Source organism: Monopterus albus, unplaced genomic scaffold (genome assembly GCF_001952655.1).
Source record: "Monopterus albus unplaced genomic scaffold, M_albus_1.0 scaffold19.1, whole genome shotgun sequence".
NCBI lineage: Eukaryota > Metazoa > Chordata > Actinopteri > Synbranchiformes > Synbranchidae > Monopterus > Monopterus albus.
In genome coordinates, this window is record NW_018127899.1 from 2,037,523 (window position 1) to 2,049,656 (window position 12,134).

Genomic DNA, 12,134 nt, shown 5'->3' on the forward strand with positions numbered 1-12,134 from the left:
CGGACTCAATAGTATTTGCGGTGCTGTGGTGCAGACGTTCAGCCAGCAGAGGGCCGTGGCCGCGCTATGCCCGCACTGTGCCCGCACTGTGCCGCTGAGGAGGGTTGAAGGAGGACGTGTGTGTGTTCAGCCGACTTCTTCTGTACAAATAAAGGTTTAGAAAAACGCATGAACTGGCTTCCAGTATCATCGCAAACACTGATTGGAATTTGCTCCTGTTTACATGCTCTGTGTGTGTGCGCGCGCAAGCGCGCATGGTCTGTGCACTGTTCCTTCACCAGGTAATGTGTCTGGGCATGACCCGGAGCCTTGTCCCTCTCTGTCATTCGTGGTATGCTGCCCTGCTAGGGGTGACATCACGGCCAGAGTCGTCCTCATGGCCCTCGCTCTCTGCGTCTGCTTATTGAATTAAGATGAGGGGGCGCCGAGAGATGAGTTTAGCACCTGAGCCTCACTGGAGCTGAAGGAAATTGATTTTACACTTTAAAAAGGCACAGAGCGGCTGTCTCGCAACCTCCGTGGGCACTGAGCCTGTGTGCGTGTGCGCGTCCCCGTCTGTAAGAACAGATGAAGGACTGAGGGTGAGTCTGCAGGTCTCTGAGAGGGTTTCAGAGGAAGAACAAGAGGGAATAAGGAATAACTCAAAGCGTGTGTGTCTGCGAGAGGGAGGGTGATTTAACAGACAAGTACGTGTCATGACCGAGGGCGAGGTTACATACCCGTCTCTGTGTGTGTCCCATAGGACTCTGTCTTTAGGGAGGCACCGAGTCAAGTCCTCATGAGAGCCCAGGGTGAACACTTATAGTGAACACTTGCGTGTTTGTGTGTGTTACCTTCCTCTGCTTATATGTACACAGCCCATAAAGCTTTCATGTTGGCTGCAAAGCCTCTTCTTGTTCCTGAAAGGGGGCCCTAGACCCCCAGAGGTCCTTCTGGAGGTGACAGGGGAAATGACATTGATAGGATTTAAGGACTCCACTCCAGTAAGGCCAGGTTTAAACTGTTAATGGTAGGGATGCAGCTAGCCATGATTTTCTCACTTTATCTATTTATAGTTTGACTTATAAAAAGGACAGAAAGGTGACATCTGATTTTGTCCAAACAACAGTTCAAACCCAAAATTATAGATTTAGTTTATATCATGTAAAACACAGAAAAGTAGCAAATAATTACAAGTTAAGATGTGATGAGAGCAAACATAAATAATGATTCAATTAATTGTCAATCTGATCTATTCATCGACTGTTTCCCCAGTTCCTCTCTCACCGCTTCCTGTATGTTCGCCATCCAAAAGCAAAACAACAACAAATATGTAAAACCTCCAGCTCCATCTGCTAACAAAGATGGTGAGATGTAGTGAAAGCTGAGAAAAGCGAGTAAGGCGACCTTTAAGTATTGATATTGTTAAGGTTTAGTCCCCCTCACCAGGAGGGTGAGGGAGAACTGAGGTAGGACTCAAGATTGCTGACCCAGGTGCTAGTAAAAAGGTGGTTTAATGGTGGGAATCACAAAAAGGAACAGAGTCAATGAACACATACAACCAGGGCTGGGCAAAGACGGCTGAGGAGACCAGGACGACAAGGGGAGTAGACAGGCTAACAGCAGAAACCAGGAGAGTGGGAGGAACAGGACGGACAGGTAAATAAACAAACTACCCAGGAGGATTGGCGAACGAAAAAGGAAATCCACAGCACAGGAACTGTCAGCGTGGAAAACAAAATGACGTATGATACATACCACGAATATAGGGCTGTTACGGGGTATGCACGTTAATGCTCCGGCGACGACAGAGCGTCTGCCAGAGGTATAAATAAGGAGGAAAGTAATCATCCGGCTGCACCCCAGCTGTGCGCACCAACAAACGAGTCGCTAATTACTGAAATGCAACACAGCATGAGGTGCAGATCCCGGAGGATCGAGAAAGCAGAGGAGAGAAAGGCGGAAGAGAGGCAGGTCGCGCCAAGCGGACCTGACAGATATGTTGCCACAAACAGCTCCAAAACATCAAGAATCAACCTTCATCCTTAAACATGCACCAAACAGTAGTACAACGTGAACGTCGTGCTTCTCTGAGCAGGATCAGACATCTGGGCAGTAACGGTGCCTTATGGCTCGTACTGCACACAGAACACAGGGTCCATTTACTGCAACATCCACTGTTTCCTTTGACTCCTAAAGACAGCGAACCGACATGAACTAGGCTTTATCGTCCTGAAATAATTACAGACTATTTGGGTGCAAAGCTTATCTAGACATACGCAAGATTAAACAGTAAAAGAGCAAAATGAGCAGGCATGGGGACTTCAACGAATACTACAGGATGCATCAGACCTAATACCTGGTACTGGTATCGGCACTGGGACATGACATCCTAATTTAAATGGATCCATATGCAAGAAAAAAAAGCTATCAATATATAATAACCTAAGTGTTTAATGCAACGAGCTGTGTCCCACTGTTGTTTACTACATGAAACAAAACCCTTCACACATACTAAGCAAAAGCTTATGTAACTACATGCGGTGGCTTTAAGTTAAAAATCCTTTTTTTGCCCAAGAGAAATATGTAACACAATAAGGTATTATGCAAAATGATATTATTGTCCAGTCCTAACACACAAACGCAGGCAGGGCTTGAACACACACCAGACTAAGACTGAACATGGTGACAAGCAAATGGAGTCTGAATCAGTCTAAGAGAAGAGCAGGGCCAACAACAACGGTCGCCTTCAGAGACTTAAACATGATTTAATCTAAATCTAATGATTTAATCTAAACATGTCTAAAGACAGTAAATGTTCAGGATTAGGACATCTCACTTTGACACAAAACACACTGTAAACCTCTTTAGAGAGTGTGTGTGTGTGTGTGTTGTATTGTGTGTTGCCGGACAATCGTACCCTGTGGCGTGTGTGTGTGTGCGGTGGTGGAGATTTATAGTGATCTGTGATGTTCTAAGGTTTCAGCCTACAGAAGTGTGTCATGGTTCTTAAACTGGCTGACACCTGATCCCCACGGATCATCTGCTGCCTGTCAGGCATCCACCTCCAACGAAACACACACTTACATAGTTTTCATGCGCAAACATTCTCCTTCTCTCTCACACTGTCCTCGTACAAGCCTCACATGAAGATGTGCCTCAAAGTGTTGGCACCCTTTGACCACTGACAGAAGTAACTGGCACCTACTATCCTCTGTTTCATAGAACAGCATGTTTTTAATTTCAGATTAAACATATTTTAAATAATACAACAAATACTGGGACCCTTAGCCCAAAACTTCTGAGACAAACGCTGCTTCATAGCTCTTAATGATACTCGTCCACTTGGACAAACTTCGCCACCTCTCTCAGGTTTCACAGGTGCCTCCTCACACCTCTGAGTTTCAGCTTCTTCCACAGACGTTCAGTTAGATTAAGAACAGGACTTGCTGTGTCCCGTGGAGATTCTTGTGAGCCAGACACAGAAGTAAAGTGTTCATTTTCCAAAGTAGCTTCCTGAACCCACACAGAAGGGCCAGACTGCTGTACAGCCACCGTCGGTACAGGTTGAAGCCACTGCCTGCCATCACATAGGTTTAGAAAAATCTGATTAGGGCACGTTTTCTAACCCCCTGCTCACACAATAGAGACCCGACAGGAAGCCGTTAGTTATGAACTGAACCTCAGAAAACAGTCACCAGCAACAACAGCTAAAACACCAAACATCAGTGATCATTTGAAAACCCTGTGCACAACCCCTGCTCCTGTTCCAGTGGTTCAGATGAACTCGGGTGGAACCAAATAACCACAGGTAGGTGCCTCACATTTCATGTCTCAGGTCTTTAGCCAGAGAACTGACACTTTTGCAGAGGTGTAATTTAAAACCAGGTGAATGCATGTCATCCATAAGTTATATATGTGTCTTTGAAGTGCAGTTAAAGGACTGACTGATGTGGTCAACACAGAGACTGTCAGACCAGATCCTGTGGCAGACTGACTGATTACCTGACTCGTGGTCTCGTATGCAGTAGTCTGGCGAGTCCTCAAAGTACACCAGGTCGTTCTTGCTGGGTCGCTTGAAGTTTGTGTGCATGGCAGTGAACCCGGTGCCGTACTGGTTAACAGCCACCTGCACGGCGTTGTTGTACCTCTTGCGAAGGTGATCGCCGGTGCGTTGGAAGTCGGCCATGGCCAACCAGCAGGTCCGGATACTGCACGACCCACTGACACCATGACACTTACACTCCAGAGTCATGAAGCGCCTCACTGCCTGGAGAGCAAACCGGAGAGCACTGTTAGGAGAGCAGCGCCGTTTTTATTCAAAACATGAGCTGACGTTCTGACAAACACTTGCCTTCCTCAGAGCTGAAAATACAACAGCGACCTACTTGTGTGTATGTGCATTATATTACACACACGCACACATCTGGAACAACCCGAAACATCTAGGACTTTACAATTATCAAAAATTAACAGTAACAGGCAAATATAAGAAGGCACACATCAAAAAGTAATGGCAGGAAAAATAATGACATTCAGAATACATACTTCACCCCTAGAAACAGTAATAATATGATCTGGGGAAGACATTCCAAAGGAAGGACAAGACAAATGGGTGTACAGGGACAATAAAAAACCAAAAGGATGTCCCAATCAAAGAAGGGTACATAAAAAATAGTTCCAACAAAAACGATACATTTAAAGGCCACACATCACAAAAATGAAGCCAATGAAAATCATCATTAAGGCCTCTGGGTTCCACTGTGTCCAAGTTGTAAATCAGAAAGCCTTGTGCTGTTTAAGTCTAGAAATAATGTCTCCACCTCTAGGAGAAGATTTAACATGTTCAACGGCAGTAAAGCACGAGGCAGCCGCTGATCCATGCAATAGCACAGTCCTCATTCTTATGACAAACGGCTGCCTTATGTTCAGCAGTGCACAGCTTTAAGGCTCTTTTCGTTTGACCTACATGAGCCATGCCACATGGGCAGCTAAGCATGTATTAAACCTCCTGCCAGTTTGTGAATGAAATTTAATATTAAGTTTTATCAATTCTAATACTACCAATGTCATTTATCATGCTCTGAATTATTAGGTTTTCATATTTCCACAGGTCAGCGCCTTCTCACCTTCCTGCCAGCTTGGTTGTTGTGCAGGTTCATCAGGGCCCGGGCGTCCCTCTCCTTCCTCTCCTTGGCGTCCACAAAGGCCTGGCTGAAGCGCACGGCATAGTCCACATGGTCACTGCAGCCTCCCCAGTCAAAAGAGCCCTTGGCGTCCTGCGACGAGCCCTTCTTAGTGGGATCACAAGAGCAGGAGTCCAGCTCGCCCCGGCTGCAGGCTCGTGCCAGTGTGTAAACCACTCCGGCTGAGGAGATGGCGTAGACGAAGGCCACCTCACGGCTGCCTGAGGGGAGAGGAGAATGTAAACTAAACGAAGGAAAGGAAGAAATAAACAAGGAAACGCACACAAAGGCAGGTAATTCACTAAATAATATGGTCGATTCAAAACACATTACCACCAGAAACAATCTTAGATGATTTAAGATAAAGTTGGAAACATTTTCACTCTGCAAATAATGGGAGAAACTTTGCTGTAAAGGCAAATGTAGTCTTCATCTGTTTAATACAGCAGTGATATAGCAGAAGTGTTCTGAATCTTTTGTGGCAATTCCAGGACAAATCGTCAGGATGTACCCAGTCTGTCATACAGTTGAGTCAACACATCTCTGAGACAGTGTGAACAAGATGAACAGGAATTTTCCTTTTCTGGTGTCTGGTGGCACCTTGTTGCTTTAGATTTAGTTTAGTCTCTCCAATAAATTACCAGCTGAGTGCATACACATCTTCAATTGATAAATGAATCAATTATCAGAACTGTTCATTTTCCTTCCCATGCACTAAACATACATACATATATATATATATAAAATACACCACAAGGCACATTATATATAACAAATCAATGGGTAACATGTTGGGCCACTTCACAAGAGCAGACAGACAGAGAAACCACTCAGCTGCACTGATGTGATAAATGTACAACTGTAAAGTGAAACGGTGGGGAATGTGAGCCAACTTAAAAAAACACATCTGCAAGGAAACGGTTTCCTAGAGAGTCTTGGTATCACAGCAAATGTACCTGACACTTTAAAAACTAATGAATTATTTAGATTTGTCAGCATTAAGCTGTGGCATATGGTCACGTTTGTCACTGCTAACAGACTGGTGTGCTATAACATATGTTTTAAATACATATATATATATGCAAAGTGTTAACCAGCACACAATGACCTGGAAACACAAGCCAGCAAATACCGTAGCCGGCAATCTAGTCCCAACTTTCTATTCTTAGACGTGCAGCACTCCATATCATGAGGCCACACACTTTTTGCACCTCATCTCTGCATCTACTGTGTTCATAAATAACATAATGAACCAATTATCACAGCATTACCTCATGACAAGTACTCAAAATCATGTTAAACTTGTATAAACGAGTCACACGACTGCTTCCCTACAACAAAACTCATATTTTCAAACTTAAGTTCAGATTTGATCAAATTAACTGAATTCAGACAGCTGTGAACTACAGTATCCCCATGAAACATTTAACCAGCCTAAATTTAAGCTGGAATTTAATGAAATATTCATCTGATGTCTACACACAGAGACAAGATGATGTGATTCTGAACCCCCCAAGCCTGTAAACCTTCATTTTTCTCTTGCCTATCTGACAGAGGGATCAGAAATGAACTCCAGGACAGCAGCCCTGGAGCTGAGGCTCACTGACTTGATGTTGGCGGCACGTCCACAGGCAGGATGCCTGCTGGACAACTGAATAACTCCCCTGCTGCCTGAAATTCCCCAGAAAAATGACTTTAGAAACCACCATTATCTTAAAATTTGACGTTTTTAGACTGAAGTAGAACAAGTGTCTCCTCCACTCACTGCGTAGCAGCAGGCGTCCAAAAAGATTGTGGTCCCTGGCCACGGTGTAGCAGTTCCAGCGGTGGTTCTGGAACTGATGCTGGCACTCTGAGATCCAGTTCTTCATCCCGAACCCGATGGCCTGCATCACTTTGGGGTATTGGCTGCCGCTGCTTGTTCACCAGACCAGGGATGTTGTCACACATCACCTGAGACCCCAGGGTGCCCATGTACCTGCAGAGCAGAGAGGCGGACAGTCAGGAAGCTGAAATGGTTTATAATGCTGTTCAAAAATATTTTTGTTCATGTGTGGACAGGGATGAAAAGACTGGCACTGAATTTAGTCACTGACTTGCCTCAGTTATTTCAAAGTCAGAAATTATAAGAAAATTGTGAAACATTTCTGCCAACAAAAGTTCAAATATCTAAATATGTCTGCACATCCCGGTAGCAGCAGTATAAAAGGATGACTGAAGCTTTGTATAAGTCTACAGTTAAACTCTGCACAAACACAAAACCAGTGAGAAAACTATGGACAGAGCAAACAGGTGTCTGCTTGAAAACCCAGTGTTGAAACTCTTCCCCTAACGAGTCCACACTCCCATGTACCTTCAGAACGAGGTGATGAAAGACTCTCAGGGAATTTTAACACTGGGAGTTTGGGGTATTTTCTTAAACAATTAGAAACCACATCAGCCAGAAAAAAAGGGAACTGAGGAAAACTATCTATCCAAGAGGGTAAATAAAGGAAAATCATTTGAAACGACGTTAACATGGAAACTTTTAACAGTTTTGAAGGTAATTTAGACATTTGACAGAAATACTTTAAGGGGGAGTTTAAGGCAGATTAAACGGCGCTCAGCAGTTTAATGTGGCACTTCAATTAAAAAACCCAAACACTCAGAAAATGTGCTTGTGCAATTGCATCTGAATAAATATATAAATGAAATGTACTGTACTCACCACCAGGACGCATCGACCTCCGTCGTCAGCCAGCAGACTGCCACAGATAAATAGAAACATATTCCGCTTGGCAGTAAATTCATATTAACCAAACTCTGGCTCTTTATGCGTCTGGACGCAGCATTTCCACGGATGAAAGAAAAATATAAAACAGAGAAATCACAACCTGTTGAGTCTCTTTAACACGCTTGGATTAAGGATATACCATCACGGGACGGTGGACGGAGGTTTGCGCGTAAAAGCCATGGCTGGCTCGGGCTGTGCGCGATGGCAAAGTGCTTAAGATGAAAAAGTAAAGCCGTCTGTCTGACAGTCCAGCAGAGATAGGCAGATGATGTGCTATCGGGTTTAAATTGCTTTACACAAAGGGTGGGCGCAGTCCCGTCTCAGGAATGAGATGTCTCAGAGTTATCTGTTCAGGCTGGTTTGACACCAGACAGGCTTGGCCCGCGTCCAGCCCGGAGCTCCATGGCTGATGGACTCGACGCGCACTGCACCGACGCGCTGTAGGAGCCGGCCTGTGGGAGGACTCCTCCTGCTCACACAGCCAATGTCAGTCAGCAGAAAAACACACAACCTGGGACAAAAAACGAAGCAGAAACCGTCGAGCGGGGATTCAGGGTGTATAACGCCCTCAAAGTCAGGAAACACGACGTCTGCGCACTTTTATCATCTCGTGGGAAGAAGACTGACCTCTTTAGCACAGGATATATTTCTTTGCGCACGGTATTTCTTAGGAAAAGTCTATCTTTCACGAGCTCGGGAACAGTAGAGGTCACTGACACAGACTAATTTATTATTCATTGATCTGAGGGCCGATCATTCAGCTACAACCGCCTTACAGAATGACCCGTCTCCTCTGGGAGCTCATGTAGCTCATTTTCATTACTCAGTAACTTTAATTTTAGGCCAAAACTCGAGAAAACCCTACTTAATACGAGACAGCTCACTGACTTACTGAAATGATCCACAAGTGCCAAATACTTCTGCTGGCCAAAGCATGACGCACTGTTATTTTACAGCAATGAGTCAGTCTAACTCAGGAATGAGTTTAAAACAATCACACTGATTCTCCCACCTAAAGGTGATGTGTCCATTTTAATTGGATTATCTATCACAGCCTTTTTTAAGTGTCTCTGGAAATCAGTACCACCGTCACACAGTATTTCCTCCATCTTTGATCTGGCCCTGGTGTCACCGGAGACCCTGACCACATGAGATTAGTGGGCAAATTGGATTTTCTCCATGATCCCCGTGGAAGAAAACCAAAGACCACTTTGTATTTGCTGCAGCACAAGTCTATAGTATCAGTCCAGTCTGACTGGAGAAATCTGTTCCCCCCTTTAACAACGAGCATCAAGGCTGGTCATTGTATTTAACATGTTTAATGAAGAGAAAATGACGTTTAAAGTAAATTCAAATTATGTTTTGAGGTTCAGTTTCTGGATTAAAAAATATTTTTTAAACTGAAAACAATTAGTTAACATTAGGATATTTCACACGGTGACTGAACCTGGGGGTTCCTGGGGTTTCTCCAGCATAGGAACCTAGCCAAACATTCTGAAACAGGTAACACTTGGACTCTCAAACAGTCCTAAAACAAGTGAAGGCAGCAGATCCGCTGCAGTCCAACAGAAAATACTATGATGGACCTCATTAACTGAAGGAGAGACATTAAAAGATATTCCTGTGGGTCTGCAGCTAAACCTTCCCACTGAAAGCTTGGTAGAAGAGCAAGAGGAAGGTGGCTCCAAGGGCGCTCAGTGCCACTCTGGTTAGAAACTGCATCCTCCAGTTGCCACGGGAACCAGGCTGAGGAAGATGACAGCAATCTCCAGCTTCGTTCATCTGAGGGAGGAGGACGGAGACAGATTCACATGGTAAACATACACACAATGTGAAAAGACAGAACCCTGTGGTTACAGCGGCCTCATGCTGGAGGGGTTGCTGGTCATTTTACTCTGATCCAGCCTGGTTTATGGCAGTGTACTGGTCAGACGTCTTCAGGCCAGGTAAGTCTGAGAGGTTGGGAAACATGGGCTCAGTTACTGTAGGATGGGAATCAGAGAGCAGCTCATTGTGAGTGTGAGGGCATGTCTGGTCCCGTCGCAGCAACACAACATGATTCACCAAAACATCCTGTGCCAAATCCTCACAGACTCATCAGCCAAATGCAGTCGGGTCTTGGTCACGGAGGAATACTGCTGTTCCTGAACTCTTAAGTCAGCGGCTGACACAGTGTCACACTGAATTCCTGTCGTGTGAGAAAGCTGGAAGAAACAACACGGTTAACTTCAGATTTCTTCTGGTAAATATGACTTGAGAACTTTCAGTTTGGGAATGAACCCAGATTTATGTAACTTCCTGATTTCCGAGGTCATCAAAATGTTTCTAGTACGAGCTGGGAAGGCATTTTCCCACCACACACAGATGCAGCACTGATGCTGAATCCAAGGTTATAGAGTTGTGAAGTGGGAGGCGCTGCCCGGCATTTTCCCCATCTGAGTTTTTCTTTACACATTATCCTCAGCGTTGTTACAGAAACAGGACACTCCCCCACATAATGTCACCATCCTGTAGTTTATGTTCAGGTCAGCGTCTATGGTGTCAGCTGCTCCAACAAACAACAATAATAACAATTTTTTAATTTCCAATCCAGTTCTGTGCTACTGATTCATATGTTTAGTCGGACAGTTTCTCCACAACACGGCTAAATACACTGCTCCCATGTCTTAACTGAGGCTGGCCCAGGAGGACAGGGAGTGAAGACTGCTGACTACTTAACTGCAACATCCTCAGTTTGGCGTCCAGCTGTAGCACACCTTACTCTCTCCACTCATTTCCTGCCTACTGAAATGGCTCCAAACACTGCTGTCTTTCACTAAACAGCATGCTTGAAACTTTTCAGAACCACTTGTTGAGCCCAAAGGGGGCAAATATTTGATACTTAAAACATTTTACTCAGTAAAATCTTGAAATTAACCCAGAATTCACTAAAGAAGCCTCAGTAAAGAGGTTTAAACAGAGGTATTATTCTTTTTGTAATTTAAAGCCATTCTCAGACTTTGATGCTTCCTGGTTTATCGAGACCATTTGCAGGCAGCCATGATACAGTCACCTACAGTCGACACATAATTAATCTGATTAGAGATTAAACACTTAAACACTATCTAGACTGATTGGCTGAAAGCATGCGAGACCAGAAATAATGCAGTGCTTCACTGTAAACTGAGGGGCCAAAGCCATCTGATTTAATGTAAATATACATTAATGATCATCTCCTAACACTACCTTTCTTTTGTCATTTGAATTTATACATCTTTACTGTGAAAATGAAATTTATGGTTAGCATAAACTGTGCTAGACGCTGGTTAATGTAGAATTTCCTGTTGCTGCTGATAAAGGTTGATCAAATTTGATTACTATGTTTAAAAGCCCACTGCTGTTCTCCCATGTGCTTTTCACTAGTTTACCAAGTATCACATTTATCAAAGTCAACACTAGGTGGCAGCGAACAGCACCATTAGTATTAATGGTTCTGAGTGTGTGTCCCATCGTGTGGAGCTCCAGCTCCACAGTCCTACTGTGGTTGTGATTTCAGAGATGAGGTTCTCTAGATTAGGTTACATTCTGTACATGTGAAGGGCCCTTACTCCCCAGGCTGGGAGCCAGTGGGTCCAAATGGACTCCATTGGCTGTCAGATTCCTGTCTGACACACACACAAAAAAACTCCAAATGGTGATATCAACATGCACACACAAATATCTAGCTACATGAGAATCATACTAACACCTCTATCTGCTGCTAACGCACCTCCTTTGCCCACCCCGTACCACCACCTCTTCCCATCCCCTTTCTCCCAGTTTAAACTCCCTCACCCCGCCAACCTGCGCCTTTGCCTCAGTTCCCTGTGCCCCCAGCCTCCCCTTTCCATCAGCCCGCTCATCGTCTATGTGCTGACAGGCCGATGTCACAGCAGTGCTGACTTATGAGCTGTGAGGACTCAGCCCTGTCAGGAACGACTCCTCTTAAAATACAAACGCAAACGCGCACACTCGCATGGAGTCAGGTGCACACGTGCAGGCACTCTCGCGCATACCTGTTGGAGCTCATCACAATTCATATACACCAACATCTAAGACAGACACCGTGCTCTGCTAACGCTGCTTTAATCCTGAGTAGTAAGAGGAAAACTGTCAAAATACCAGGCAACAGTCTAAGGAAGGAACCTGGATTCACTTGTGTGAATGTGTGTGTGCCT

The 12,134-nt window shown here is 44.6% G+C and overlaps 2 protein-coding genes across 2 annotated transcripts in view; both read right to left on the reverse strand.

Annotated features, from left to right (window-relative positions):
• wnt2 (wingless-type MMTV integration site family member 2) overlaps positions 1-12,134 on the reverse strand; it is a 16,006-nt gene that overhangs the window by 2,299 nt on the left and 1,573 nt on the right. The window contains 5 exon segments of the mRNA XM_020593536.1: positions 3,985-4,249; positions 5,109-5,386; positions 6,931-7,073; positions 7,075-7,143; positions 7,873-9,720. Coding sequence (XP_020449192.1) covers positions 3,985-4,249; positions 5,109-5,386; positions 6,931-7,073; positions 7,075-7,143; positions 7,873-7,955 — 838 coding nt within the window. The 5' untranslated portion in view covers positions 7,956-9,720.
• The window catches only part of asz1 (ankyrin repeat, SAM and basic leucine zipper domain containing 1), a 21,498-nt gene continuing 18,937 nt past the window's right edge, over positions 9,574-12,134 (reverse strand). Inside the window, exons 15-17 of the mRNA XM_020593367.1 lie at positions 11,700-11,829; positions 11,509-11,582; positions 9,574-9,720 (exon numbers count right to left, since the gene is read on the reverse strand). Of these exons, the coding sequence (XP_020449023.1) occupies positions 9,574-9,720; positions 11,509-11,582; positions 11,700-11,829 (351 nt within the window). The remainder of the gene's footprint in view (positions 9,721-11,508; positions 11,583-11,699; positions 11,830-12,134) is intronic.